Genomic DNA, 26,607 nt, shown 5'->3' with positions numbered 1-26,607 from the left:
TAAAATGCTCCAGGGCTATTGAGAAAAAAAATTCCACTTCTATAAACGGAATGATCATTGCAACTTGTGTTTCTTAAAATCTGAATTTTCATATGCCATGCTTGTTTAAAATGATATAGACCTGTTCATAGTTCCTCAAGGGGAAAAACTCAACATTAATTATTTCCTTCTACCCCGTTTCAGTTGAAAAGTTCCTCTAGAGTAGAAAGCATAATTTAAAAAAAAAAATACTTAGCAGTATCTGCCTTGTCATCATCTTTACGTCTGCACAGATCAAAAAATTCCAGAAAGCTGAATCCTCACTGTCAAAGCCTCGGTGGGCTGTGCTGGAATCCTGTATCCATCCCTGCTTCCCTTCCTGAGCCCCTACGTTCAAAATCAGGAAGAAGATGCAGTCACTGCCCTCAGGACCCTTCATTTTAGAGAGTAAGATACAAAATGTGGAGAAGGAGCTTGATAGGCAGATAGAGGTTGGAGGCTTTGGCGGGGGTGGGGGTGGGGTGGAGGGTAGGGGCGTAAGGGGGGTTTTCCATCAACACTGAACCAAAGGGCCTAGTCCAAGATGCCAAACTCTATCAAATTTGGCACAAAGACATTGAAAGCCTCTAAGGGGGCAGGTTCAATTAGGGCCATTTGGCAATCTGGATACACTTGGTAATTAGAAGAGAGTGCCAGACACAAGGCAGTTAAAAAGCATTTACTGAAAACTGAGCCATGTTCACCCTAGGAGCTGAACTCATGGGGGTAGGGACCATGCCTCACCTTTCGCTTTGGATTACCAGTGCAGGAAGCCCCTACATAGCTACATGCTGGAGTCACTTCCAACAATATCCAGGCTTTGGGGAGCCTGTGGGCCCAGCAGGCACAACTGGATACTCTAAAGTGCGGGGGCACTTCACACAGGCCAGGGGAGCAGAAGCAGCCAGGAGGGTGCAGTAGGGACAACGTCCAGGCGCAACTGTGTGGGCAGCATGACGCCTTTTGTAGAACAATGCGAGGCCAGATGAGAAGACTATCACATAGCTGGGGACTGACTGTGCAATTGGCTAGCTACTCGTTGCAAAAATAGGGTCATCAATGTCGAGGACCCACGTTCGAAGGCATTTTAGTGAGTGCCTCCCTTCCTCTGGCGCCCAGCTTAGGCGTCCTTAAGGTATTACTTAACATTTTCATCCAAGGATGTGAGATGGACTTGAGAATAGGTTTGTAAGTGGTGGTATTTGGGTGGGATCACGCGTCCTGGAAGACAACTAGAGAAACGGTCTGTAAAAGTGTGATGAAGTTCAATCAGGAGCAGAAGAATGGCAGAGGCAGCACAGGTTTATCTTAGGGAAAACAAAGCCCAGCAGACTGTACATTGAACGTGCATCATAATGGTCTACTTATTTGTCAGATCTAATCAAAGTGTTGTGTTCATGTTTTGGATTCAGAAAAGTGACAAAAGTTATTTTAAGAACTTTAAAACAGCTCTCCCAGGAACAGTCCAAGGAACGTTAAGTGTCATACCTCACTACAAACACACCAATCTTTGACAGAAGCGACAAGTAGCCTATATTTGTTGCTCATCTCAAATGAAGATTAGGTGCAAGGATGTGGGTTCAACTATACACAAAGTCTGGTTATGCTGACCAGCGGTCGCCGACCTTTTGGACCTCGCAGATGATGGTCCGCGAACCACCGGTTGGCGACCGCTGGACTAGATGGTAAGGGCTAGATGATGAATGACGTTAAAATATATTTCACTTTTTTCATTACTCAGAGAAGTATATTTTAAAGCCAAATGGGATTTTATAAATAATACAACGTCATCCCATGGAAGCAAGGTCCCTCAAGATGCTGCAATGGAAAAAAAGGGTTTTAAAATCTACTAAGTTTGGTGAACAATATATATATTATATCACTCTCTTTGGAGGGTTACTAGTATGTTACAATGCATGTTATCATATTTAAGCCCCAGGAAGTCTTGCAGGGGGGAAAATTAGCTAACTTTAACTCAGAATTTCCCAAACTTAACTTGTACTTAACATCAGAAACTGTAATGGTCTTAATCATTTTCTTAGTCCTTGGAACCCCCAATCTAGCCCCAAACCCGCATTTTAACTTCGAAGGAACAGATTCAGTTTTATGACTGATCCCAGATCTGACTAGAGCTGGGCAGTGGCAGAAATAGGAGCTAAACCATTCCACTGCTTTTCCTGTATTCTGTTGATGTCAATGAAATAAAGCTGGAAATAAATAAATAGGTTATTTTCTATTATTTGTCTGGAGTCTTTGCTTTTTCTTATTATCTCCATTAAAATAAAGGAAATCAATTAAATGCGAGAGAAATCTTAACTGAAAAATGAGTCACACTCTTTAATCTGTTGAAACACAGCAAAGCCAGCAAAAGTACTAGACAAAGATAAAACATTACTATACAACAAACTAGAAATATTCATGTTAAATTGATGCTTTGGCCCTGTTGCAGTTAAAGGATTTATTACATAGACTTTTCCCCCCTTGCTTTGAACAATTCCACATATTCTACACTACTATTCATTGGCACATACCCTTGTTTTGGCCAGTGATTATTTTTGCCTATTCAGCATTACTGCCTATCTTCCTTAGGCTAAAAACCAAACAAAAACTACAAAATATTTTAAGAACTCCTCTTTCCTTATTCCCAGTCTTGATGGGGTTGTCAATCAAGGTGCTCTTTATTCTTTCCAAAGGATAGGCAATATATGCCAATCAAACTCCTTCTCCCAAGAACTTGAATCCTGAGTCGATGGACACAGGAATGAAGAAATTATAGAGCTGAGAAAATCCAATGGCTGGGTCTTGATGAGATAGTTCTAATCATTTACTTGTTTCTATGTTCTAGATCCCCATCATTGCCTGGGCTCCTGTCCATCCTGAGTTCTTCAGTTAAAAAAAAATCAATGTCTTTCAAAGAAAAAAGTTCTTACTTTTCGTTTGTTTCAGTTAGCAAGAACTGATAACTATTGTTTACAAGTGAATATAATACTCATCTATGGTGTACTTGGCAAATGAATGGGGCATTATCAAATATTCACAATTATTACAAGGGTCACACAGCTGGTAAAGAATTATTCCAAAAATAATTGGCAATAAAAATGAAAAGTAATATTAAAACATCCTATCTAATAAAAGAGTAATATGCAAATTGACCATCACTCCAACACACAAGATGGCCACCCCTATGTGGTCAAAGATGGCTGTCCCCATGTGGACACAAGATGGCCTCCACAAGATGGCTGGCAGGGGAGGGCAGTTGTGGGCAATCAGGCCAGCCGGGGATGGCAGTTGGGAGGGACCAGGCCATCAGGGGAGCAATTAGGCATCGATCAGGCTGGCAGAGGAGTGGTTAGGGGGTGATCAGGCTGGCAGGCAGAAGCGGTTAGGGGCAATCAGGCAGACAAGCAGGCGAGCGGTTGGGAGCCAGCAGTCCTGGATTGTGAGAGGGATGTCCGACTGCCCGTTTAGGTGGGATCGGGCCTAAACGGGCAGTCGGACATCCCTCGAGGGGTCCCAGATTGTAGAGGGTGCAGGCTGGGCTGAGGGACACACACCTCCCATGCATGAATTTCATGCACCAGGCCTCTAGTATTAAAATAATCTAACTGTGATGGATAAAAATACAGCTGCTAAAATATCAGGATTCCATAGGCATTTTGGTTATTTTATCTATAAACAAGGCTTGTCAAAATTCTAAAAATTATGAGTCAGGTGATATGCACCTTGGGCTGCTCATTAGCTAATCTATTTCTGATGGTGGAAAGAATTGTGTCTTTATTTTATAGGGGAGTTGACAAGCCATGCTTTCAGATATGCCCTGAACTGAAGTAGAATGTACAGTAAAGTACAGATTTTCTCAAATGAATTGCCAAAACCATTCATCTTTATCTAAGGACCCATAATAACAGTTTGTTCTCAGGAGCAGGTGGGGGAGGGAGGGAAAATGTCTTCCAGAAAGCACTTTGGCAGTCAATCTGGTTGATAATAAAACTTGATGAAACATCTGTGGTTAATATTAATTCTAATTCTCCCTTTAATGGATAATTGTGAAAAAGATAATTTATCCCATTCATTCAGACTACAGCTGAGTTTTTCCATTTAGAAAAGAACATTTCTCTATGTTTTGCAGGTATGAGCCTGTATAGGGAAAAAACAGGTGCATAACACTTGCCAAGGGTGAAGCAGTTTTGAGTTAGCCCTCAAAAATATTTTGTATGAGTTCAACTGACCCAAGAAATGGTTCTCTAAGTGACAGGCTGGTATTTTTGCATCTTCACCACTGTAAAACATTCTAAATGAACCACAGCGAACTGACTTAATATATTTTGGTCACATTTGATTTGGCAAAGAATGTGAGAAAAATGCCCTTGTGAGTAAATGACAGTAAGCTATTTCTGACCACCAATGTATTTCAAACTAGTTGATGGTAGGAACTATTTTTGACACATGCAAATGTATAATTTAAAGTACCCATAAAAATTTGTCATGGAAGCTATCATTAATTTTGACAGAAACTAGGAAAGTAACTAATTGCCTTTCAAACATCAATATTAAGAATACCATTTATTAAATGACCACTTTAACTCATTTATACATGGAAAACTTGAGGCATGGGCTGAAGCCTCCTGCCATTTCACATACCGAACAAGTGATGGAGTCAAGACCCGGATCCCCTCCTTCTCCTCTTATCTATTCCTCTAAACTTAATAATATTTTTAGTAAAAGAAACCTATTAAATAATGTTCTTATTTTTTAGGAACCATGACATATTATATGGGTTAAAAACATGATTGCTGTCTAACCCAATACATCAGCAGTAAACAGTGATTAAATATACATACATCTCTGTTGACCTTTAATCATAACCACATCAAGGCTCCACTGAGATATAGTACTCCTTTTTCATCAGACTCGAACTAAACAGCAGGAACAAGAGGACATAAACTGACAAGCATGAAAGGTCACAGACAATAGGCACCCACTTCCTCAGTGGACCTTCCAACGGACGTGTTACTGCAATAAAATATTACAGGAACTACTCACTGTCTCCACTTTCCCCAAGCACACATCTTCCTTCTAAACTATTGGTCCAAAGTTAATATTTCTTATCACTAAATATCTTGCCTGTGTCCTCTATTTTTGTGTGGCTTTCTGATTCTTATCCTCACACAGCTTACCACTTTGTCAAAGGAATTCATTTTATTACAAACATTTTAAAAGTTATATAAAAAATACAAAGCCCCCAAAGGGTTAGCTGGTTCTTGTTTGCATCAGCCTGGTGAAACTGTATCTTATTTATGGACACAGCAAACAAGACTGTTGAAATGGGACAGAAGGAAGGATCTGTTACAACCATCTTGAAGGAGCTGACTCCCAGAATCCTAGACTATCTTAGTCTTTATCTTAGACTGTCTTGGTCTCTCTCTAACCAGAGTTCCCTCAGTTATGCAAACATTCACCTAACAAAGACGGCCTTTGTTCAACACTGATGATGCTACTCCATTCATGCAAAGCTCCCAGTACCCACTCCTTCCTCGTCTTGATTTCAAGATGCATCTATACCCACGTTAAGCCAATATTCCCAAGGTGTGGAACAAAGACAACCTACAGAGGAAACTGCTGGAGAGCTTGTTAAAAAGTGAAGGTCCCTACTGAAACCTCATAAAAGGTAATGAGTCAGACTCTCTGGAAGCGGGTTTGTTTTCCTCCCCTTGGCAGGTGAGTCACTAAAGGTAGGACACTGTTTTAAGCCCTGATACCTGGATGCCACCATGTCCCTCAAGTCAGCACTTCCCATCTTTAATGCTGTTGGAAGCCATCTGCTCTCCCTCTGTTAATCAACAGTGTCAATCTTGTAATTTATTCTATTTCTCTTTTAGTGATCATTTTCATGGATATATTTTTCTCCTACTAGACCATCAGCTACTGGAGGACAACGATTACATCGAATATTTTCCACTGTCCCTCCATGGTGTCTGCGGCCCTGGCCTGACGGGTAAACACCACTCAGGGAGTCCTGATGAATTGTTTGCCTAATGAGAAAATGCTATGTAATACTGAAGTACATCCATCTATAGCCACTGTAGGTTTTCTACAAATCTAATGATGCACAAGTACCAACAACCCAAGCAGACTTTAATAAACAGATTTATATAGCATTTTAAAGATAAGTATTTCAGGAAATAGCTGCAATAAATCTTCTACAATGAACTTTAATAACAAACTAACACTTCATATCAAAAGGTCAGAAATTCTGCTTTTTGACTGAATTAATAATCCAGCAAATGTTATTGATTTGGCAATTTCACTTAATAAAACATCATCAAAGCTATGCCAAAAAAATTAAAAAGTAAACAAAACTCTGCAGCCAAGGCAAAGAAGCTAAAGGCGATACAGAAACAATGGAAATTCAGATAAAGGGTGTTACTGTCCCTGTGATTAGAATAATTTCTTCATAAGTACCAGGACTATTTATGGAATAAGTTTCTGAACATTATTTGCCATACATGGAAAAGAGCTAAGAGCGTGAACGCTGGAGTCAGAAAGCCTTTGCTCAACAGGACTCCACTGCACAGGAACAGTGAGGTTTTAGACAAGTTCTTTGACCCGATTGTGCTTTAGAGTCCTCATCTGTGAAGTGGGGACAATAACAGTGTCTAACACATAGTTGCAATAAGACACGGATGAGACTGTATAGGTAAACTTATGTAACAGAAAAGTGTTCGCTACATGCTAGCTATCCTATCTAATAAAAGAGTAATATGCAAATTGACCATCACTCCAACACACAAGATGGCTGCCCCCATGTGGACACAAGATGGCCGCCACAAGATGGCCAGCAGGGGAGGGCAGTTGGGAGGGACCAGGCCTGCAAGGGAGGGCAGTTGGGGGCGATCAAGCCTGCAGGGAAGGGCAGTTGGGAGAGACCCAGGCCTGCAGGAAAGAGCAGTTGGGGGGGGGGGGACCAGGCCTGCAGGGGAGGGCAGTTAGGGGTGACCAGGCCTTCAGGAGGGGGCAGTTAGGATTGATCAGGCCTGTAGGGGAGAGCAGTTAGGGGCAATTAGGCTGGCAGGGGAGCAGTTAGGCATCAATCAGGCTGGCAGGCAGAAGCAGTTAGGGGCAATCAGGAAGGCAGGCAGGCGAGCAGTTGGGAGTCAGCAGTCCTGGATTGTGAGAGGGATCCCAGATTGTAGAGGGTTCAGGCTGGGCTGAGGGACACATACCCCCATGCACGAACTTCATGCACCAGGCCTCTAGTTAGTATATAACCAGTCAGCATCCAGCCCTAACACAATTTACTTAAATGTATTTATATGATAAGGCCCAGATCAGTATCACCTTCAAAAATATACTACTTCCTACCACCTGCTAGAAAAGTTCCAGACTCCTCAGACCAGAACTGACAGCTCTCCACCATCTGGCACAACCTACAGAGTTCTGTTTACCAAGTCCTCTCCTTTCATTCCAGTCAGACCCGACTTTTCATTGACCCCCGAGTCTGAGTTCTTCTGATTCCCTTACCAGCACAGGGGAGACAGATGAGAGAATGCAGGGAGCTGTGTGAAACTTGTTCTCTGGAGGGCTGCCGGGGTAGTCTCCCCAACTCTGCCAAGTGCCCTCATGAACCAGCCCATGACCCCTCCTGTGTAAAACGTGGGGCCCTGCACTCGGCTGCCATAATTCCTGAACTTCATTCTAAAGATTTCAATTGTTACAGGTTCTCAAATTTGGCACTCCCGCTTGTAGAATCTCTACTCCTCTTTCTTGAATGTGAGGAGATGTGTAATAACCTCGAGTCTGTGAAAAACGGGTGGATTTTAAGTAATAACAGCAATACAACAACTATAATAATGGAAACAATCATTTGTAGCCACTGTGCAGCTGAAGGTCAAGGTAAGACAATCGCCAACATGTCCTATGAACAAGCTGAGATATTGAGACAGTCGGCGGTGAGGTTTTGCAGTATATCCATCCACCACTGCCTTCCCCATGCTACTGGTTCTGTTCATCACATTTAAACCTCTGAAAAAAATGACTCAGGGGACTTCCAGTAGTCTTGCTAGTCACTAAATGTCTTCATCACAATTGATGCGGGGAGAGTGAAGGGCCCATGTTATTATGCCATCATGTTCTGGCCCCACACACCATTCGATAGCATTCTACTTTGTTTTAAAAACCCATACACCTCCTAAGGGTGTGAACCTCAGGAATACGCTAACATGAAACATAAGCTAGGTCATGTTAGTCAGTTTTTTTTTAACAGGGTCTGCCTTAAATTCCATGGTGTAGGTAGGAGTTACATAATGACTTACAAGAGTGCTTGAAATCTGTCTCCTTTTAACTTCTTTTGAAATATGTATTATGAAGTAAGTGAATAAAGAGCTTGGGTTCGAATCCTAACTTCATTGTAAACTACAAAAATTTGGGGCTAGTTACTTATCCTCTCTCAGCCTCCATTTCTCATCTATACATGAGGAATAATAATAGATGAGGATTCAACGATTTAGAACATGTATAATGCTCATACAGTGCCTGGCACACAGTAAACTTGCAATAAATGCCAAATCACTAGAATTATGATTATCAGAACAAATGTTAGGGGAGAAATTATTAGTCAAAGTCTGAGTAAGCCTTTATAACAATAATAGCTATACTCCATTTAAATCATTTCAGCATTTATTACACAGTCTCAAAATTAATTGAACTGCCTTTGGCGTATATAGCAAGAACTTTAAGCAGTCTACAATGGACTTAAAGGAGAAATTTTGCTAAACAAATTAGAAAAAGCAAATTTACATTAGAAGCCAGATATTGGAGCTACTAAAATTTGGACAAGTTTAAATTAACAACATGTGTTCTTTTTTAATGATTCAGAGACATTATATGTTTTTAAAAAACTTGGAAGCATAAGGGAACGCTAACTGTAAACGAAATCTCACCTAACATCAATGTAGACAGAGCTAGTTGGAAATGGTGTACATCTCTGAAAATAGTAAAATGAAAAGATATTACAATTTCTAACAACAATAGACTGGCTGGCTATTCTCCAATTCATGATATTTTACTCTGGGAGCTCAGAATGAATTCATATTTTGTAAAGTTTAAATTTTAAAACCAAACCTGAACATAGCATATATATTAAAGCTCTGTTCCTAATGTGGGTTTCCTATAATCTGCCCAAAAATATTCAGTGGAAAGGAAGCCTGTTGCCAAACTCCACTTATTCCCCTATTAAACAGAGGTAACCATGTCCCCAGAAATCAGATTTCAAGCCCACAGGATACTCATGAACTAAAATAATGAATGACAATGCCTTGCTCTCTGCATTAATATTAAAGAAAAGACAAAATAGAAAACTTTATAGCCACTATCAGCTCTCCCGACCATAAATCTCAAGTTTTGAGAACTGCTTCCCAAAAGGGTAGGGAGCGGGGATGAGTTGTGAGCGAGCTTTGGAGCCTAGAGGTATTTTTTAGCAAGCCAGCAAAGCCCTGACACACATTTCTACATATCTCTGGCTGTGAAAAGTCTCATTTGTGGTGATTTATACTTCCTCATAAAGAACTCTGTAGATAATATAAGCCTGCTGAGAGGCTGTATGACAACTTTCAAACCAAGAGTTACGCAACCATTCTGTTAAAATAGAGCAAGAATAGATGAGTGGAGGAATCGGTAGAAATAGTATTTCTTCTGATGAAAGGCCAATGCTACTCTTCCGACAGGGAGCAGTCTTTCGCCCCGTGTGCAGGCCACGTGGATGGTATTCTGGTTGGCTAAGGGAGGGAGGAAGTCTTTTTTTTTTTCTTCTTCTTCCAAGATTGACTATGCATTTGGCGTGTGCATGCTTGTGTAATTTACAACAAATGACACTCAGACAGCATCACACTGGAGCTCGGTTGCCTTAATAAGTTACTAAGGGAAACACACAGAATAGCATGCTGACAACCCGAAGTCAATGAAGTATAAACAGTTATTCCAAGTGTCACTGGCGTGTTATTTCCCTTTCTCTTGGCATCTGCTCTGGGCAGCGCTGCACACACACAACGATGCAGCAGCTCATTAAACTGTTTTCAGTTAACTCTGAAATCAAATTAGTACAGTACATGTTTATAAGGCTGAGAATTACTGCTTCCCCGTGAAATTACACAATTAATCAGGTGCGTTATTTCTCTCGGAGATGTGGCCACTTTTGACATTTAGGGATAAAAAGAACAATCCTTTAATTTGTTTCCATTTCGGCACTTAGTCTCAGTGGGGGGACAGGAAGCAAAAGGTGACATAAGTCCTTCCTCCTCCTCAGGAGGCCAGACACTACATGGTTCCCCAGTCTTCTAGTGGCATTTTACATTCATAAAAGGAGCACAAATAAAAAGTCTATGGTTCTCGAGCTTCTTATCTGAGTGCCGCAGCCTTTGAAAAATTCAAATAATGGGAAGAATACTTAGGAGTCTTCAATTTCTTACGACTGATACCATGAATTTCCGTCAGGTTCCAATTACTCAATAGCTTTTAAGGTTCCCCTTGCAAACTTTAAGAACGCCCCCCAAGTCAAAATCTATGAAGCGGTGATGTTTGCTCCAATTTCCTTTTCACAGACGTATCTGGCCTTCATTTCTCTGATTCTTTTTAACAGTTCCTCATCCTTAAGTCATTTAACAGGGCATGCATTTCCTTTTAAAATTCTCCCTACAAGCCTGGCCAGTGTTGCTCAGTGGTTAAGTGTTGACCTCTGAACCAGGGGGTCGCAGTTTGATTCCTGGTCAGGGCATGTGCCCGGATTGTAGGCTTAATCCCCAGTAGGGGGCATGCAGGGGGCAGCAGATCAATGATTCTCTCTCATCATTGATGTTTCTCTCTCTCTCTCTCTCTCTCTCTCTCTCTCTCTCTCTCTCTCTCTCTCTCCACCACTCCGTCCCTCTCCCTCTCTCTCTCTATCCCTCCCTCCCTCTCTGATACCAATAAAAATACATTATTTAAATAAAAATAAATAAAATAGAATTCTCCCTACATGACCAAATAATATTGCCCAAAATTTACAAAATAATAAAGTATTTTCAAATATCCCGTGCTCCTATCAGCTGCCTCTCTGGCCTTCGATTTTACCTAGACTATCTGAAACGTGCCAGGGGACATGTCTGCTGAGCCCCAGCCATGCTGAGCTGAGCATTCTTGTAACAGGGCGCCCAGCTATAAACAACTGTTTTCAGAAGAGAAACTTACAATTAACACAGAAAAATATCCTCAAGTCTCTAAATATCCTCTTTCTTGTTCTTTATTTAACCTTCATTGAAGAGCCCTTGAAATCCATTCATGCTTTCCTAAAAGATGGCTAGGGACGACTTGAAACAGACACAATTCTCTGAAACTCATTCTTTAAATAAACAGGCGCATTCTTGCAGGCTCACTAAAGACCATGGGAAATATATAAAGGCAAGAGAATGACTATTTTCAGGAAGTAATCTGATATAGTCCCAGACAAACTTTCAGTGTCCAAGTAGAGAAAAAAATGTTCTATTGTATGTCTAGAAAAAAAAAAAAAAAGAGAGAGACAGAAAAAAACAAACAAAAAAAAACAAACCCAAAACTTAAAAAAAAAATCTTCATAGCTTTTAGTGACTAAGATATACTCTGTATCTATATCTGAGCAATTACTATTTGATGTTTGTGCCATATTCATTCTTTTTCACTATAAAGATATTAAATTTATAAATTTCCTAATACTGCCCTTCAACTCCCTTCTGTATTAAGACAAATAATATGCTTTGCTGAAGACCATGATCTGAGTCCACCGACCAAGAAAGACACAGGGGGCAAACTAGTAGACAGACAGTCCTTACAGAAATTTCAGTTATACACCCCTTGAATCTCAGCAGAAGTATATGTTAGAGCATTTAATGCTAAGTCTCCAGTAACCCAAAACATTTCTTCAACATGCTGAAGCAAATATTGAGTTGTTCACTTTAAGGAAGTACCTTGTGCTTACAGGTCACCTCCCCTGAAAGAGTAAAAGACTCTGAAAGATGGAAAAGATTACTTTCTGCTTTGATAAATGTGCTGCGTTGACACTCTTCTATTTCAATAAGAAAACTCAGAAAAAAAAGTGATTGGTGTGAACCATCGGGACCCAAATAATTATTAATGTAGATTATTAGTGTAAGCTGCTGAAAAACCAGACATCTCAAAGGCAATGAAGACTCCCTTCCTGGGCACATGCAATCCTAGCATGTAATTCCTTCAGAAGATAGGCATGGACCCAAACTGTGAATCTTTACTAGGCATTTATGAACATTTTTTTATTGATTTCAGAGAGGAGGGGGAAGGGAGAGAGAGAGAGAAACATCAATGATGAGAGAGAATCATTGACTGGCTGACTCCTGCACGCCCCACACTGGGGATCGAGCCTGCAACCCAGGCAGGTGCCTTTGACCAGAATCGAACCCGGGACCCTTTAGTCCACAGGCCTACACTCTATCCACTGAGCCAAACCGGCTAGGGCAACATTTATGAATTATTTTTACTAAACTATCAATAGGGACTGTTCCAGTTGCCTTACGTTTTCAAAGGATGCAAACATTTTTGTATGTGGATAACTGAAGTTTATCTATTTGGTAGTCAACTGGTCCTTGAAAAAAAATTTTTTTTTAATTTTGATTGATTTTTAAAGAGAGAGGAAGGGAATGAGAAACATCGATCAGCTGCCTCCTGCATGCCTCCCACCGGGGATCCAGCCTGCAACCCGGGCATATGCCTGGACCAGAATCAAACCGGCAACCCTTTGGTGCATGGGATGATGCCCAACCAACTGAGCAACGCTGACCACAGAGAAAAAATATTTCCTTAATTGAGTCTTGGAAATAAGAAAAATTGTAATAAAATATTACTATACTTCCATTTTGCAGATAAAGAGAGGTTTGATGATGTTAAGTACAGCTATGAAGAGCATATAAGGGTTTGAGCTCAAAGCTGCATTTACCAGAGTTGGTGCCCTTAAAAAAATGATGTCCATTCCCTCTTCTGATGTAATGTATTCCCAGCATATGATCAAAACTTTTTTTAAGAAACTAGGGAACTGATGTAGTGGATGCAGTAAAACCTATGGCTTCTAATTTACCTGCATTTCTCAAACACCAGCATGTAAGAAATTTTAAAAAAGTAATATTTTTGCTCTATTTGGTTTACTATTATGGCATTTATTCATTTGACAAACATTTGTTGAACAACTCTTCTACATATTGTTTTCTACTATTTGTTTTGTTTAAAATATACAGTTTTACATCAATATTACGGTTAAGTAGATTCCCCATGCAATGGAGAGCTGGCCTGATTTCACAAACACTTCTTTGAAAAGCTACGCTCTAAGTTCCAAACAACTCACCTGCAAATAAGCTTTTGGAACACAGTCAGTTGGCAAGCGAAGGACTTTCTTTACATTAATAGTCTCTGGATTTGCTTGAATACTCTTATACATTTTAAAGAATAATCAGTAACGATATTGTACAAGCAAATGATTTCTGAAGCTAATCTTGGTCAATTCAATAAAATCTCTCTTAAGAATTTAGGTTACTTATTTTATCACTTTCAAAAAAATTGTGTAGTGCATATTAAAACTTCCTCGCAAGTTAAGACTGTAAACTTTTCATTTAAGGACATAAAGCAGAGAATTAGCAGTTAACTACCATGCATTCAAGTTGTTGTAGGCCAGTGGTCGGCAAACTCATTAGTCAACAGAGCCAAATATCAACAGTACAATGATTGAAATTTCTTCTGAGAGCCAAATTTTTAAAACTTAAACTTCTTCTAACGCCACTCCTTCAAAATAGACTCGCCCAGGCCGTGGTATTTTGTGGAAGAGCCACACTCAAGGGGCCAAAGAGCCGCATATGGCTCGCGAGCTGCAGTTTGCCAACCACTGTTGTAGGCTGTGGATTTAGGAATGATGCCCATAGTAACATAGACTGTCCCTATGATTTTCTTTCTAATTTTGAAAAATATGCATCCCAAAAAGACTAAAACAGAAGTCTTTAGCTCCCCTAAAAGTTCTTTTCATTGATGAGATTTTTGAGATTCTAGTACAAAGAAATGGAATTTTTAGTTCTGTGCTTCTATCACCTTATCAATATAAAGGAGTAAACATGTGGATTCAAGTTTACTCACCAATAATCTTGGAAGGGTGCATTCCCTACTAATCTCTCAGAAACTCCTGATTTCCATCTGGGTGCCGTGACTATCAAATATCTGTGCTCTGAATATCTTTTGAAGAATATCAGCTATACTTCAGATACAGCAAATGCTTGAATAATTATCTGTCGTTTTAGTATCAACTTCAGCGAATGCCATTTGTCTTCCTATTGTAAGTCTCTCATTAAAGCTCACTCATTCCTGAATTAAGTGTGGAATCCTGATTCCACCTGCTGAGTATCTTAAAACGAACTTCTTTGAAAATACGACATTTCTGGCTTCTGATGTTATCATATTAAAAGGGTCAACCATCTAGGATGATACAGCTTTATTTTGGAGACAGAAAAATATCCTTTAGAGAGCTGAAAATGCATAAATGTGTTTAAAATGTATCTTGCTACTTAATCTTATTTGAGTTTCTAGCAATTTGTAAGTAAGATTTTTCTAAACAGTAGTGCTAATTACTCCTATGTAAAGAATATTTTTTCCTTTTTCATCATTTGATACCTAGGACTTTATCTCTTCATTTCCTTTTAGTTGCTTATTCACTTAATTTCCTCAGATCAGCCTTTCTTATCTATGTAAAGTTACCTAACTTTTCTGTGACTCAGTTTCTTCACCTGTAAAATGGGAATAACATTACCTCGAATTGCTGTTTTGAAAATTGTAGGGTACACAGAACAGTGCGTGGGACAGAGTAAGTGCTATGTAAACACTAGTTATCTTCATTTATTAAACATATACTACATGCCAAACGATATAATGTAGGGCATAGAGCAAAATACCTAATGCCGGGAGTGATGAGTGCCTGAGGAAAAATAAAGCAGGGAAAAAGTGCAGAGAATGATAGAGGTGTTACCTTTATACAGGGAGGGCAGAAGAGCCTGTCTGATACTTTTTATTTTTTTTAATGTCGACTTAAAGTGAGAGCCAAGGACATGGATGCCTGTGGCAATGGGATCCCTGGCAGAGAGGAGAGAAGGTACTGAGTTCCTGCTGTCTGGGCATGGACAGGCATGCGGAACAGGAAGGAGGGCAGGCGCTGGAGCAGACAACAGGGAGAAGAGTGAGTGGTAAGAGAAGAGCGAGAGGCCGAAGGCGGGGAAGAGAGGAGGACCTGCCAAGGAGGACCATGTTGGCCAGGTTAGAGACTGGTTTTTGTCTTGGTGAGGCAGGAAGTCGGTCACGGAGGGCTTTGACAGAGTGGTGATCCAGTGAGGAAAACAGATAGGCATCGGCTGCACTAGTGGAGACCACAGGGAATGGTGGTTTAAACAGGACATAATTCTAATACCCAACAGGCCTCTCCAGTCTGCATTTCCCCCAATTACCCCTTTAACTGGCACTTATTGAACACCTACTAAGTAAGGAAAAGGCATTAGGCTGGGCCATTTCACAGATGTTCTCTCTTACCCTAGTGGTGCAGACCCTTCGGTAAAATAGAGTAACATTGGGATATTAAAGCTCAAGAAATGTTTGCAGTCATCTATTACAACCACATTATTTTACCGACGTGGAATTGGAAACCCAGAGAGATTGAATGATTTACCCAAGATCGTATGGCCAGTTAAGTCAAGAGAAGGGCCTGGGACTCAGGTTGCCTTATTTACAGAAGAGGACAGTCTAGATCCGTGGTCGGCAAACCGCGGCTCGCGAGCCACATGTGGCTCTTTGGCCCCTTGAGTGTGGCTCTTCCACAAAATACCACAGCCTGGGAGAGTCTATTTTGAAGAAGTGGCGTTAGAAGAAGTTTAAGTTTTAAAAATTTGGCTCTCAAAAGAAATTTCAATCATTGTACTGTTGACATTTGGCTCTGTTGACTAATGAGTTTGCCGACCACTGTTCTAGATCAGTGTTCCTACTGACTTACAAAAACAACTTACTGTGCCCTCTTTATTTTCCTTTGCCTCTTCTAATCTAAAAACAGCAACAGCAAAACTTCTTTCAAATCTGTTCTCATTTGTTCATATTTATGAGAATCATTTCTAAAATGAGTACTTTTGAAATTTCTAAAATTGTTCTTTGCCTTAGGAAGTCTCTATTGCCATAACCTATTCGCAGGCAGTTCTGCAAATCTATCACTGATAGAAATACCGCCGACCTTCTCTAATTTAGAATGCCAATCACTTACCAAAATAACTCCTGTAGATTAAAAACAGTATATGTCAGATTTGAGAATGGGCTCAGTCTGCCGTAGCAATAATCCCTTACTATAACAACTTAATATACTCCCTGTTCCCAAGGCAAGGAGGACATAGCGTAGAGTCATTCTTGGGACAAATAAAGGATCTGGAATTGTGAAGAATATTTTATTTTTAAGTAAAGTAAATTGGAAACTTCTTATGAGATATTTTCAACGACTGTATTTCTTAATTTGGCATGCCTCAACGGAATGAAGAAGGCAATAAATCTTGTTGAGGATAAAGCCGAACTTGATAAGAACTCTCTAATGGGTGTCCTCTCCAAGTGATAAGGTGGATACCTGTTATGGGCTACTCCTCTTCCCTTCCCACAAGTTCACGTTTACATCTGAATTTCTGTTCACAGTCACCACTAAATGTAACCCTTCCTCTAGTGCCCTACAGCAAAGCTGCCTACTTTAGGCAATAGCTTTCCTTTTTCTCTCGGAAAACTCGGAAGAGATTTTAAGGCTGTGAAGAGCTGAAATATACCCCTGGCCTGGTAAAAACATTTTATAAAACTGACCAGTGGGTAGTCAGCCTGTTCCTGGGATCAGCAATAGAGCTTCTTGTGACATAGTAAGTGTGAAAAGAGCCATTTCCCAATCATGTTGTTCATTCCACACATATTAGGAGAGAGGAGAATTCAACTGAGGGCCAATTCTCCCCTAAGACTTCTTTAGTTTAATTATGACCAGAGTATATTAAACGTCGTTAAGACATCCCCACAGCTCTGCCACTCAGCTCTCAGCAGTAAAAGAATGAGAGGAAACCCTTTCACTACTAAAAAGACAGGGAAGGGTGCTCTTGTGGTTCTAAAACACAGTTAAAAATTCAATTTAACCGACTCCAGGCCACCACGATTCCTGTAAATGAACATCTCCTCACCGCTAATTTTGTGCTATTTTACCTTTCATTAAAAAATGTAATTCAGGTTAAACTCAGTTGAACAGCAAAAAGCTCTTGATATTTTGAAGCATTTTGGAACAATTACTTTGACAGGAGCCCTTGACAGTTAAATGACTCCGTTAAATGAATGTTATAGAAGACACGTAATGGTTTTTAGTGAAATATTGAATTTAACCACAAATGAGGAAAAACGAGTCATAAGCACTATGGGTATATTTGAATAATAACATCTTGCTTATGAACCTCAATGGATTCTATAATTTCTAATAATCATGCAATCAGCTAGTTAGACGGTGAGTATGTTCCCCATCTTAGTGTGCTCTACTCATTTTGGGGTTTGCTTTTATGGTTGTTTTTTAACCTGAGAAACCAGTATGAAAATTTGGAAATGCAACAATTTCCTCCTGTATTGGTATGATATTCTAGAGTTAGGCAATTCATGAGTTGCTGTCCCACAACTGAGGTCCTCCTCTTTCCTCTCATGCTGAATGAGATTCTTTCACAAAGTGAAAAATCGGCAAACAGCAAGAGCCTGCTGCCTGCGAACTCACTGTACACCAGTGTTTCCTTCATCCGTGGGACTCAATATTCCTTTTCTTTTTTTTAATTTATTTTTTTCTTTATTGATTAAGGTATTACATATGTGTCCTTATCTCCCCATTGCTCCCCCCCCCACTCACTGCCCCCCCCCCCCCGTGTCTGTGTCCATTGGTTATGCTTAGATGCATGCATACAAGTCCTTTGGTTGATCTCTCCCCCTTACCCCCGCCCTTCTTATTTTATGGATGGAAGGTGAGATAGTATCAAGGCTCTCACATGTTTTCTCATGACTAAGGGCCGAAATATGCACTGAAATAATAAAACTGGTACTGTTCAATTTCCTTTCTAAATTCAATTCCAATGTAAGTGAAAGTGCCCTTGTGATGGGGAAATCCAGCTTATAACATTTCTGGAGAAAAAGGGAGCTAGAAATCCTTGTAGACTTAAAACATGTGGGTTTGGAGAAAGTGGGGACACTTGAATTGGAGGAATGCGTTAGAACCGGAATGTTCTTCATCTTGCTGGTCTGGCAAGCGGGTTGAAAAATCAACACTCAGCACACTGGGTGGTATTGCTGGGATTGCTACGCACCATGAGCAGCTGCACCCCCTGATTCTTCAAGCAGGTGAGATACAACCTCCAGGGTCCCACCGCGCCCTGCATTCATCTTCATTCAGCAATTGTCTACTAGTATTTATACTTCCACTGCCTCTGGACAAGTCTGCTCCCCACTAGACAGTCACCCTTGAGGACAGGGAGTGTCTGTTCCTCTTGCATCCCCCAACACTTCTGAGCCATGGTGTGCTGTTCAGTAAATGTAATTTTAAACAAACTTTTTTAACTCCTTCAGAAAACATGTGGGAAAGGCCAGATCACTTAAAAATTTGATATTAGTTCAGATAGAGACACAGCAGGCTGCTTAAATTAGTTATGACCTATAACCTTGCTAACCCATGGGCCAGAAGCATGCCCTCACCGGATGACCTACCGAACTGCATTATAACACGATCTCAGGTGACTTATGCACAGAGGTTCCGGAAGTGATTGTCTGGAATCTATGACTAGTATGATGCCTGAAGAAGTGATGGTGTATATGATGGAGAAATAGAAGGTCGTGGCAATGTGATTAAGCAAGGTCTGCTGAGAAAGTTTTAGCGCTCTCCCAGGACAGGGTCACTTAATGCTCACAGGTGGGAAACACACTTACACCAGTTCCCTTGGAACCCTTTCTAGATCCTTCTTTATGCTCTTTCCTGTTTAAAGACACAGCTGCTCTTAATAATCGTCTTTCCTCCTTGGTGCAAAGAGAGTATTTATCGTCAGCATACTGACATTTGCAGGAGGGTTGGCTTTCTCCACTGAAAATGTGGATGATTGAAAGGATATTGCTGACACCTGAATAAGAAATCCAATGACTCTAAGCTATGTAAATTTAATTATTTCCGTTAATTTTTTTTTCAGGAATTTCTTTTTTTGTCCCCCCCTCAGCTTTGCAGAAGTCTAGCAATTTTCATTTAAAAGAAATACAAGTCAGCAGTGGTTCACTGAACAGGCTGACATGCAATTTCATAGGGGGAGAGGCTCTGTGTCTTTAATCTAATTTGTGCTCTCAATTCCTGGCTAATGTATCTAGGGACCCTGATGTATGCATTTACAAGGAGACATCTGGGATGCAGAGTCCAGCTCGCTGCAATTCTCTGGAACATGGGTAAAAAATTACTCTGGATTCCCCCAGCTGCCCCACCACATGATAAATCTGCATATACTCACAGATGTAGAAATATTCCCGGCCTGGCCTGAACTCAAATCCTAGAGAAAAGGGCGTGAAGAGCTGGAATTTCTCAGAGAACTTCAGTGGTCCATTTGGAGAGTGAGGCCGGTTACATTCCCATCGCTTGAAGCCTTTGGAAGTGTGGTCGCAGGCACTGTAGCCATCAAAGTTCACCATGTAGAGGATGTAACGCTCGGTCTTATCTTCTGGGACCGAGTCCTCGTAGTGAGGGCAGAAAACATCCAGGTAGTCATTGATGCAGACGTCAATGTGGTAGTCACCCCGCTGGAATCTGTGGGGAGAAGGAACAGCTGAGATTATTCATACAGGAAAGGCTTTTGGAGTCGGTGGTTGAACCATTAACAATGCCTGCACTAAAAGATTTACTGTAACTTGTTTTTGTCACAATGCCATTGTGATTCAAGGCCTGGTTTGAAATGTTATTGTTTGAAATCAAAGAAACAACACGCCATGGTACAGAGGAATGCTATTATATTTGTTTCAAAATACCCTACAAATGGAGTCCTTCACATTCATTTTAAGTATTACAGATCCTGATTTGCTGTTTTTCTTTTCATCCTTCAAATCGCATATGCTGAAGTAAAGTTTTCTCATTTCTACATAGTGTTTTATTTCATAAATATTTTTGAATAAATGAATAAGTAATTTAAAGAACAAATAAATGACTGAATTTTTTTTGTGATAATTGAGAGCATTCTCAATTTTCTATGCAAACCGAGAGAATTAGAGTCATAAAGTTTAAAAGCTGGGAAGAAAAATCCTAGAACAAGATGTACATGTTAGAGGAATAAAAACCTAAGGCATAATGATGAAGCAGTGAATGACTGAGCTAGACCTGGGATGGAGCCTTCGGATTCTAGTTAGGTATTTCCCTTAGGAAATCTGTTTATGTCACAAAGTCATTTTAGCTAATCTCTCTCTTATTTAATGCCCTGTCCCTTTCTATATTAAGAAAATTGAAACCATCAAATTTGAATGATTTTCTGCCCATTTCTTTTAATCTTATAGGTCCTGTTCTAGGGCTGGACTACTGAGTAATGAAAGTAACAAGCCACATGAAAATAGCAAAAACTAGAGCCACCTCAACCTGAAATAGTTAAAATGCACGCAAACATACACCATTGCACACATCACACCACGGTCTGCTCCGATTCTTATCTAACAAAAGCCTTGCTTATTTGTTTTAACTAATATGCCTTTCCCATCAACTGAACCATATTTCTCAGGACCCAGTAATATGTGGAACAGGAATTGGTATGCATACACCTTTCTAAAATCAGGGTGGAAAGGTTAGGGAAAAAAAATCCTCTGTTTTTAGCTAGTGAGGAAATTCTTCTCTGAGCTCTTAGAAGGTTCATCATAAAATTGTGTTACTGCTGAAATACAACACCCATAAAGTCATATAATCTTGAAGTCAGACAGTCTCAGGGTGAACACTTCCCAGTGAGGGCGAGCTAGTCTATTCCATTTTTGGACATCTCGAAATGTTAGAAAGTCTCTTCTTATATTGAGTATAAATCTGCTTCTGTGTAATTTCGATCCAGTGATCCTACTTCTGCTGCCTGAAATTACCAAGAACAAATCTAATTCTTCTTCCACCAGGTAGTCTATAAAACATTTGGAGGTGTCAGCTATATCGCTCTGTATCCTCCTCTCTTCAGACTGGAGAATCCTGATTCCTTTGGTTATTTCTGGTATCTTTCCCAGGCTCCTCACTATTCTAGTTTTCTGACCCCCAGGTCCTCCATTTTCCCAGTGTTCTCCTTAAAATGCTGCACCCAGCCCAGCCGGTGTGGCTCAGTGGTTGAGCGTCAACCTATGAACCAGGGGGTCCAGGTTTGATTCCGGTCAGGCACATGCCCGGATTGCGAGCTTGATCCCCAGTATGTGGTATGCAGAAGGCAGCCAATCACTGATTCTCTCTCATCATTGATGTTTCTCTCTCTCTCTCCCTCTCTTAAATCAATAAAAATATATTTTTTTAAAAAGTGCTGCACCCAAATGTAACAAAGACCTTCCACAGGCTGTGGTGACCAATGTTCAAAAACACTACTACCTTCACTCTAGCTGTTAAATCTTCATCGACAAAGCCCAGATTTCTTTCTGAAATACCACATGACAAAAGGGGAAGTGCTAATTTTGAGTGAGTAGACTGGTTTCTGCTGCAGGCTGAGTGGGAGAGTCAGAAGCCATCCTCAGCCTCCGTTTCCTCATATGCAATTTGGGATGATAATAATAATCATCTGCCTTGTTAACCTCACATGGCTGCTTCAAGTCTGAGATGAGGAAACGTATGAGAAGCATTACGTGAATGCAAAGCACTGTTACTATGATCGGGATATATGAAAGCATATGCAAATGGATAATAATAAAATATTAACTTTGAAACAACATCAGTAAGAGCACACAACAGAAATAAAAATAACCTCATGTTTCCCTTGTTTAAAACCCGAAATCTCTCCTCAAATATCAAATGATTTACGAACACTCCAGCTGACCCCTGCGTTTGGAAAGCAGCATGCTGATTCACACAAGCGGAATAAAGAAAGATGGTCAGATTACTTTTCAGCAAGAGGATCTCAAGATACTACCAACTTTTAAAAACAAACAAACAAAAGGAAAGTATTTATTTCCGTGTATTTACAATGATCACAGAACCAAGTTTACTTTTTCTTCATTACCGGCAGACAACAATTTGTCAACATGCAAGCAAAGCCTGTGTTGCTTTTAAAAGATTTTTGAACATCAAGGTAACATCACTGCCAAAGTACAAAGAAAAGACACTGCAACGTTCAGATAAAAGGGTGCTGGGCTATGAATCATCAGCACTCAAGAGCAGCCTGACAAGTTCTGGATGAGAGCCAGACAGGAGCCGCAGCAGAAGGCAATGCCCAGATGCACTTTGTATTATTATATTATTATTATAGATTTTAAAGACATTCTAGGGGGATGTTTTTCCTTTCCCTAAGTGTCACTCATTTGAGCTTCTGCTAGCACTCAACACAGCTTTAAAGTAAAAATAAAAATGAAAACCGCCATTGTCCGGACCCATTCTATTATTGCTTTAGTCTACAAATTGTCATAGGTTTTTTTGATGCCTCATAGTTAGCTTTCCCTTTCTGACTTTTATCCTTTAATCCTGGTAAAGTTGCTAAGGTTTTAATACAACAACCCATGAGATTGAAGACCTGGTTTACACCGGGTTGACCAGTTATCCTTTTCTGGTGACATTTCTATGTGGGGTGTGAAGTGAATCACTGTGGAACCTATTTTAAAAATGGGATTGCCCAGGAATTAGTATTTCTACTCTTGTATACATACAACAAAATTAAGATGATGATTCAGCATGAAGCATATACTAAATTTCAGATCTTTAACGCAAATTAGTTTACATATGTAAATTTCAAAGGTGGGCCAATAAAAACTAAAACAATGATAACTTGAAACTCATAAAAGGCATCTGTATAATGTACCAAGTACTATCCAAGGAAAAGTTTAGGGTTAAATATTCTTATACGATCCCAAATCACGCTCTCTGGCTACAAAGTAGCACTGAACCATTACATTCTGGCCTTACTCTGAAGGAGCACATACTAGTATGTATGGCTAATATTATTGAGTGCTTATTTTATTACACTCATTAATTCAATTTAACTTCCATCATCAATCCCACAGAATAGACATTATTTGTATACCACTTAAAGATGAGAAAGCTGAGATTAAGAAGTCAATCAATCTGCTCAATGTTACACAAATGGAAAAAGGTGGAGGCAGAATTCAAACCCAAGCAGCCCACTTTCTGGTCTCCGAACTGAAGCTCTCCACTATTCCATTTCCTGAGAGAGTAAGTTGCGAGCATCCAGCTCTTAGGTCTACTCTGTATTCCCCGAGAGGGATTATTCTCATTCTTGATGGGTTTCAGTTCTCTTCTTCATTCACTGATGCAGCAAATATTTGCCACATCCAGAAGGTGTTATGATATGGCTTTAAATATGTTGCATATTACTGAGTGGTTATAAGTGCTTCTTTTTACCACTGAGGAAATGACTTTCAGAGAAGTTGTTATCCTCTTAGTTTAATTTTCTCCACAGGAAAGATGTAGCAGGGTTAGGATTTCAACCCAAGTTTCACATGGTTCTGAAGTGTATTCTCTTTCCTCCTAACCACAAGGGCTCCAAAGCGTTACCAGTGTAACTGCCCTCATGCAGCTTATATTGATCTTCTAGGAAAGCCTGCTGCAAGGTTGAGTGTGTTGATCCACTAGGTCAGTGGTTGGCAAACTCATAGTCAACAGAGCCAAATATCAACAGTACAACGACTGAAATTTCTTTTGAGAGCCAAATTTTTTAAACTTAAACTTCTTCTAACGCCACTTCTTCAAAATAGACTCGCCCAGGCCGTGGTATTTTGTGGAAGAGCCACACTCAAGGGGCCAAAGAGCCGCATGTGGCTCGCGAGCCGCAGTTTGCCGACCACAGCACTAGGTTGATCCCACACTCCTAAACTGGAGGCAGAAGGGTGCACCCACATTTAGAATAAGCCTCAGATCACAGAGTCAGCACCCAAATCACACACATCATTTCAGTCTTTCCTAGAATAAAGTGCTGTTAGGCTTTCTCATAAAAATATATTTTTCTCCCTCTGGAAACAGCTTTCATGAGCTTTAGCTCATTTTAAAAGAGCAAATTCACCTCAAGGAAGAATGATTCCACATGCCAGTATTTACAAATACCATGGGCAGCACGACCTGTTTTAACACACCTGTAAATTTCTCGGAAATATGTCCTCTTTAGTCCTCATTCTTAATGCCATCCATTGTATCTATGGATCTCTGCCTCTCTGAGATAACTGCATATTATGAACGTATTACCCACAAGCCAACAATAATTATAATGTAATCTCTGCTAAATTATCACAGTGGATTATAATACAAAGGCATGCACAGTTACCACACTTGGAAAAGTGATTGTGTTGGTGTAAAATGATTGCTGCCCTGGTTGTGTTCTTACAACACAAAAATCTCAAGTGCCCGAAACATCTCATATGCATAGAATGATGGCCCTTGTTCTCTACTGGGTATCAGATCAATGCTCCTTATAACATATACTAAACAGTACATGTACTCTGTTATGGCAAAAATAGGTTGTACATATTAATCAATTGGTAGAAGACTGGTTGAGAATGTCATACATATTATGGAAGGGTCATTTTAGATAATTAAGAAGAAAATTCTGCATGGAAACTTGTTCTTTGTAATCAGCTTAATTACCAAAAATGAATTATGTACTTTATGATAGTTCTTTTAAAAAATGTTTTTATTGTCTTTAGAGAAAGGGAGGGAGAAGGAGAGAGAAACATCAGAGAGAGAGAATCATCGATTGGCTGTCTCCTGCATGCCCCCCAATGGGGACTGAGCCTGCAACCCAGATATGTGCCCTGACCAGGAATGGAACCAGTGACCTCTTGGTTCCTGGGTCAGCGCTCTATTGCTGAGCCACACCAGCAGGGCTACAGTAGTTCTTGATGACCCAGAGGCTGCCTGGAGGATTGGGGAAAAACACCACCACCACATTTGGGGACCATGAATAGTAAAAATAACAACCACAGTTGGGATTGAGCTAGAAAGCCTATATGCAGATGTGTATTTGTCTTAGCTTGTCTTCAGTATTTACCTGATTCCATAGCTAAATACAATTTTGATTATAAATTTAAAACTATTATTATCTCTCTCCTTATTTAACCTTTCTGAAGAAAGTGAATCATGAATTGAGTCTCGAAAATCAAATGAAATAAAGACAATAGAGGTGAAGTAACAGTTGACAATTTGCCTTTTCCTTGAGTCACCACCAATGAAGCCCTCTCTCTACTGAGATAGGAACCAACACATTGTTTCATGCACATAGTTAACCTGAGCCATAAGGACTATGCTCCTCCTAACTAAGTAATTTATTTGTTAACTTGGGTCCCTCCATGGAGGACATCTAGTCCTTGAGTATTCCAGTCCTTTACTCAGTGTACTCTGTCTGCGGTTCCTTTCGGCTATGGCAAATAGACAGCACCTAGCTTTTTTCCAATGGGCGGTTTGCATGTCATTGACCTTCCTTCCTCCTCTACCACCATATGCTCTCGTGCTGCTGGACTGACAACCGGGGAGGCCAAGTCCAAAGGACACACAGGCACCGCCGTGGGACTCAGGCTGCAGAGGAGCAGCTCGAATCACCCTTCCGAGTCCATCCTCAGCCATTTTCCCGGCAGTGTTCCTCCCCTCGTTCCATCCTCATTTGCTAAAGCCAACATGCGTTTTATTTTAGTCGCTGGAAGGGGAAGGGCATGGTGCATATTTAAAATGTTCTAAACTGGCCTTCAGCATATGTTGCTGGCACAGCAGAGAGCCTGCTTCCAGGGAAATATGTACAGAGGTATTTTTATCAAGCAGCTCCTGAGTGAAGTTTCTGCACTCCATAAATATAGAAACAGCATTACTGAAAGGAGGCAGAGTGCTTATTGGAGGTTAGGAAGCTGTGAGACACTTTATCCTCCCTTCATGTAACATTTTAAAGGATCGGATAAGGAAAACATTATTTATCATGAACCAGATAGTTGATTTTTACATTTTCAATATATTTTAATCTGTCAAAGTGGTGATTGTTGCAATATTCCTACAATGTCACTTCTTTAATTACAAGGCCACTTAATATATTACATTCTGAAATTGAAATGTAAAAGGAGATGATTTATGGTCAAAGATTAAGCACATTTATCAGCTTAGGGTTCCTCCCAAATTTTAAGCTAAATCTAGAGTGAACATATCTTGGCAGCACTGTCTTTCAATTTTACTATTATTGATTTAAAGGCTAATTTCAGAATAAGATGTCTCTTTTTAGCCAGAGGAATTTCTCATTTGTCCTGGGGGCCTAATGGGCCCTGCAGGAGACATGGGCTTTGGTTTATGAATACGTTTTGTGAGGAGATGAGCAGAACGGCAGCCTC

General features: G+C 40.2%; 1 protein-coding gene across 3 annotated transcripts in view; it reads right to left on the bottom strand.

Annotated features, from left to right (window-relative positions):
- The window catches only part of EFNA5 (ephrin A5), a 284,206-nt gene that overhangs the window by 30,045 nt on the left and 227,554 nt on the right, over positions 1 to 26,607 (bottom strand). For all 3 annotated transcript variants that reach the window (XM_008144496.3, XM_028149783.2, XM_028149784.2), the window contains exon 2: positions 19,596 to 19,888. In XM_008144496.3, the coding sequence (XP_008142718.1) occupies positions 19,596 to 19,888 (293 nt within the window). The remainder of the gene's footprint in view (positions 1 to 19,595; positions 19,889 to 26,607) is intronic.

Source organism: Eptesicus fuscus, chromosome 4 (assembly GCF_027574615.1).
Source record: "Eptesicus fuscus isolate TK198812 chromosome 4, DD_ASM_mEF_20220401, whole genome shotgun sequence".
Lineage (NCBI taxonomy): Eukaryota > Metazoa > Chordata > Mammalia > Chiroptera > Vespertilionidae > Eptesicus > Eptesicus fuscus.
Note: the sequence above shows the minus strand (reverse complement) of the source record. Positions and strands in the feature narration are given on the sequence as shown.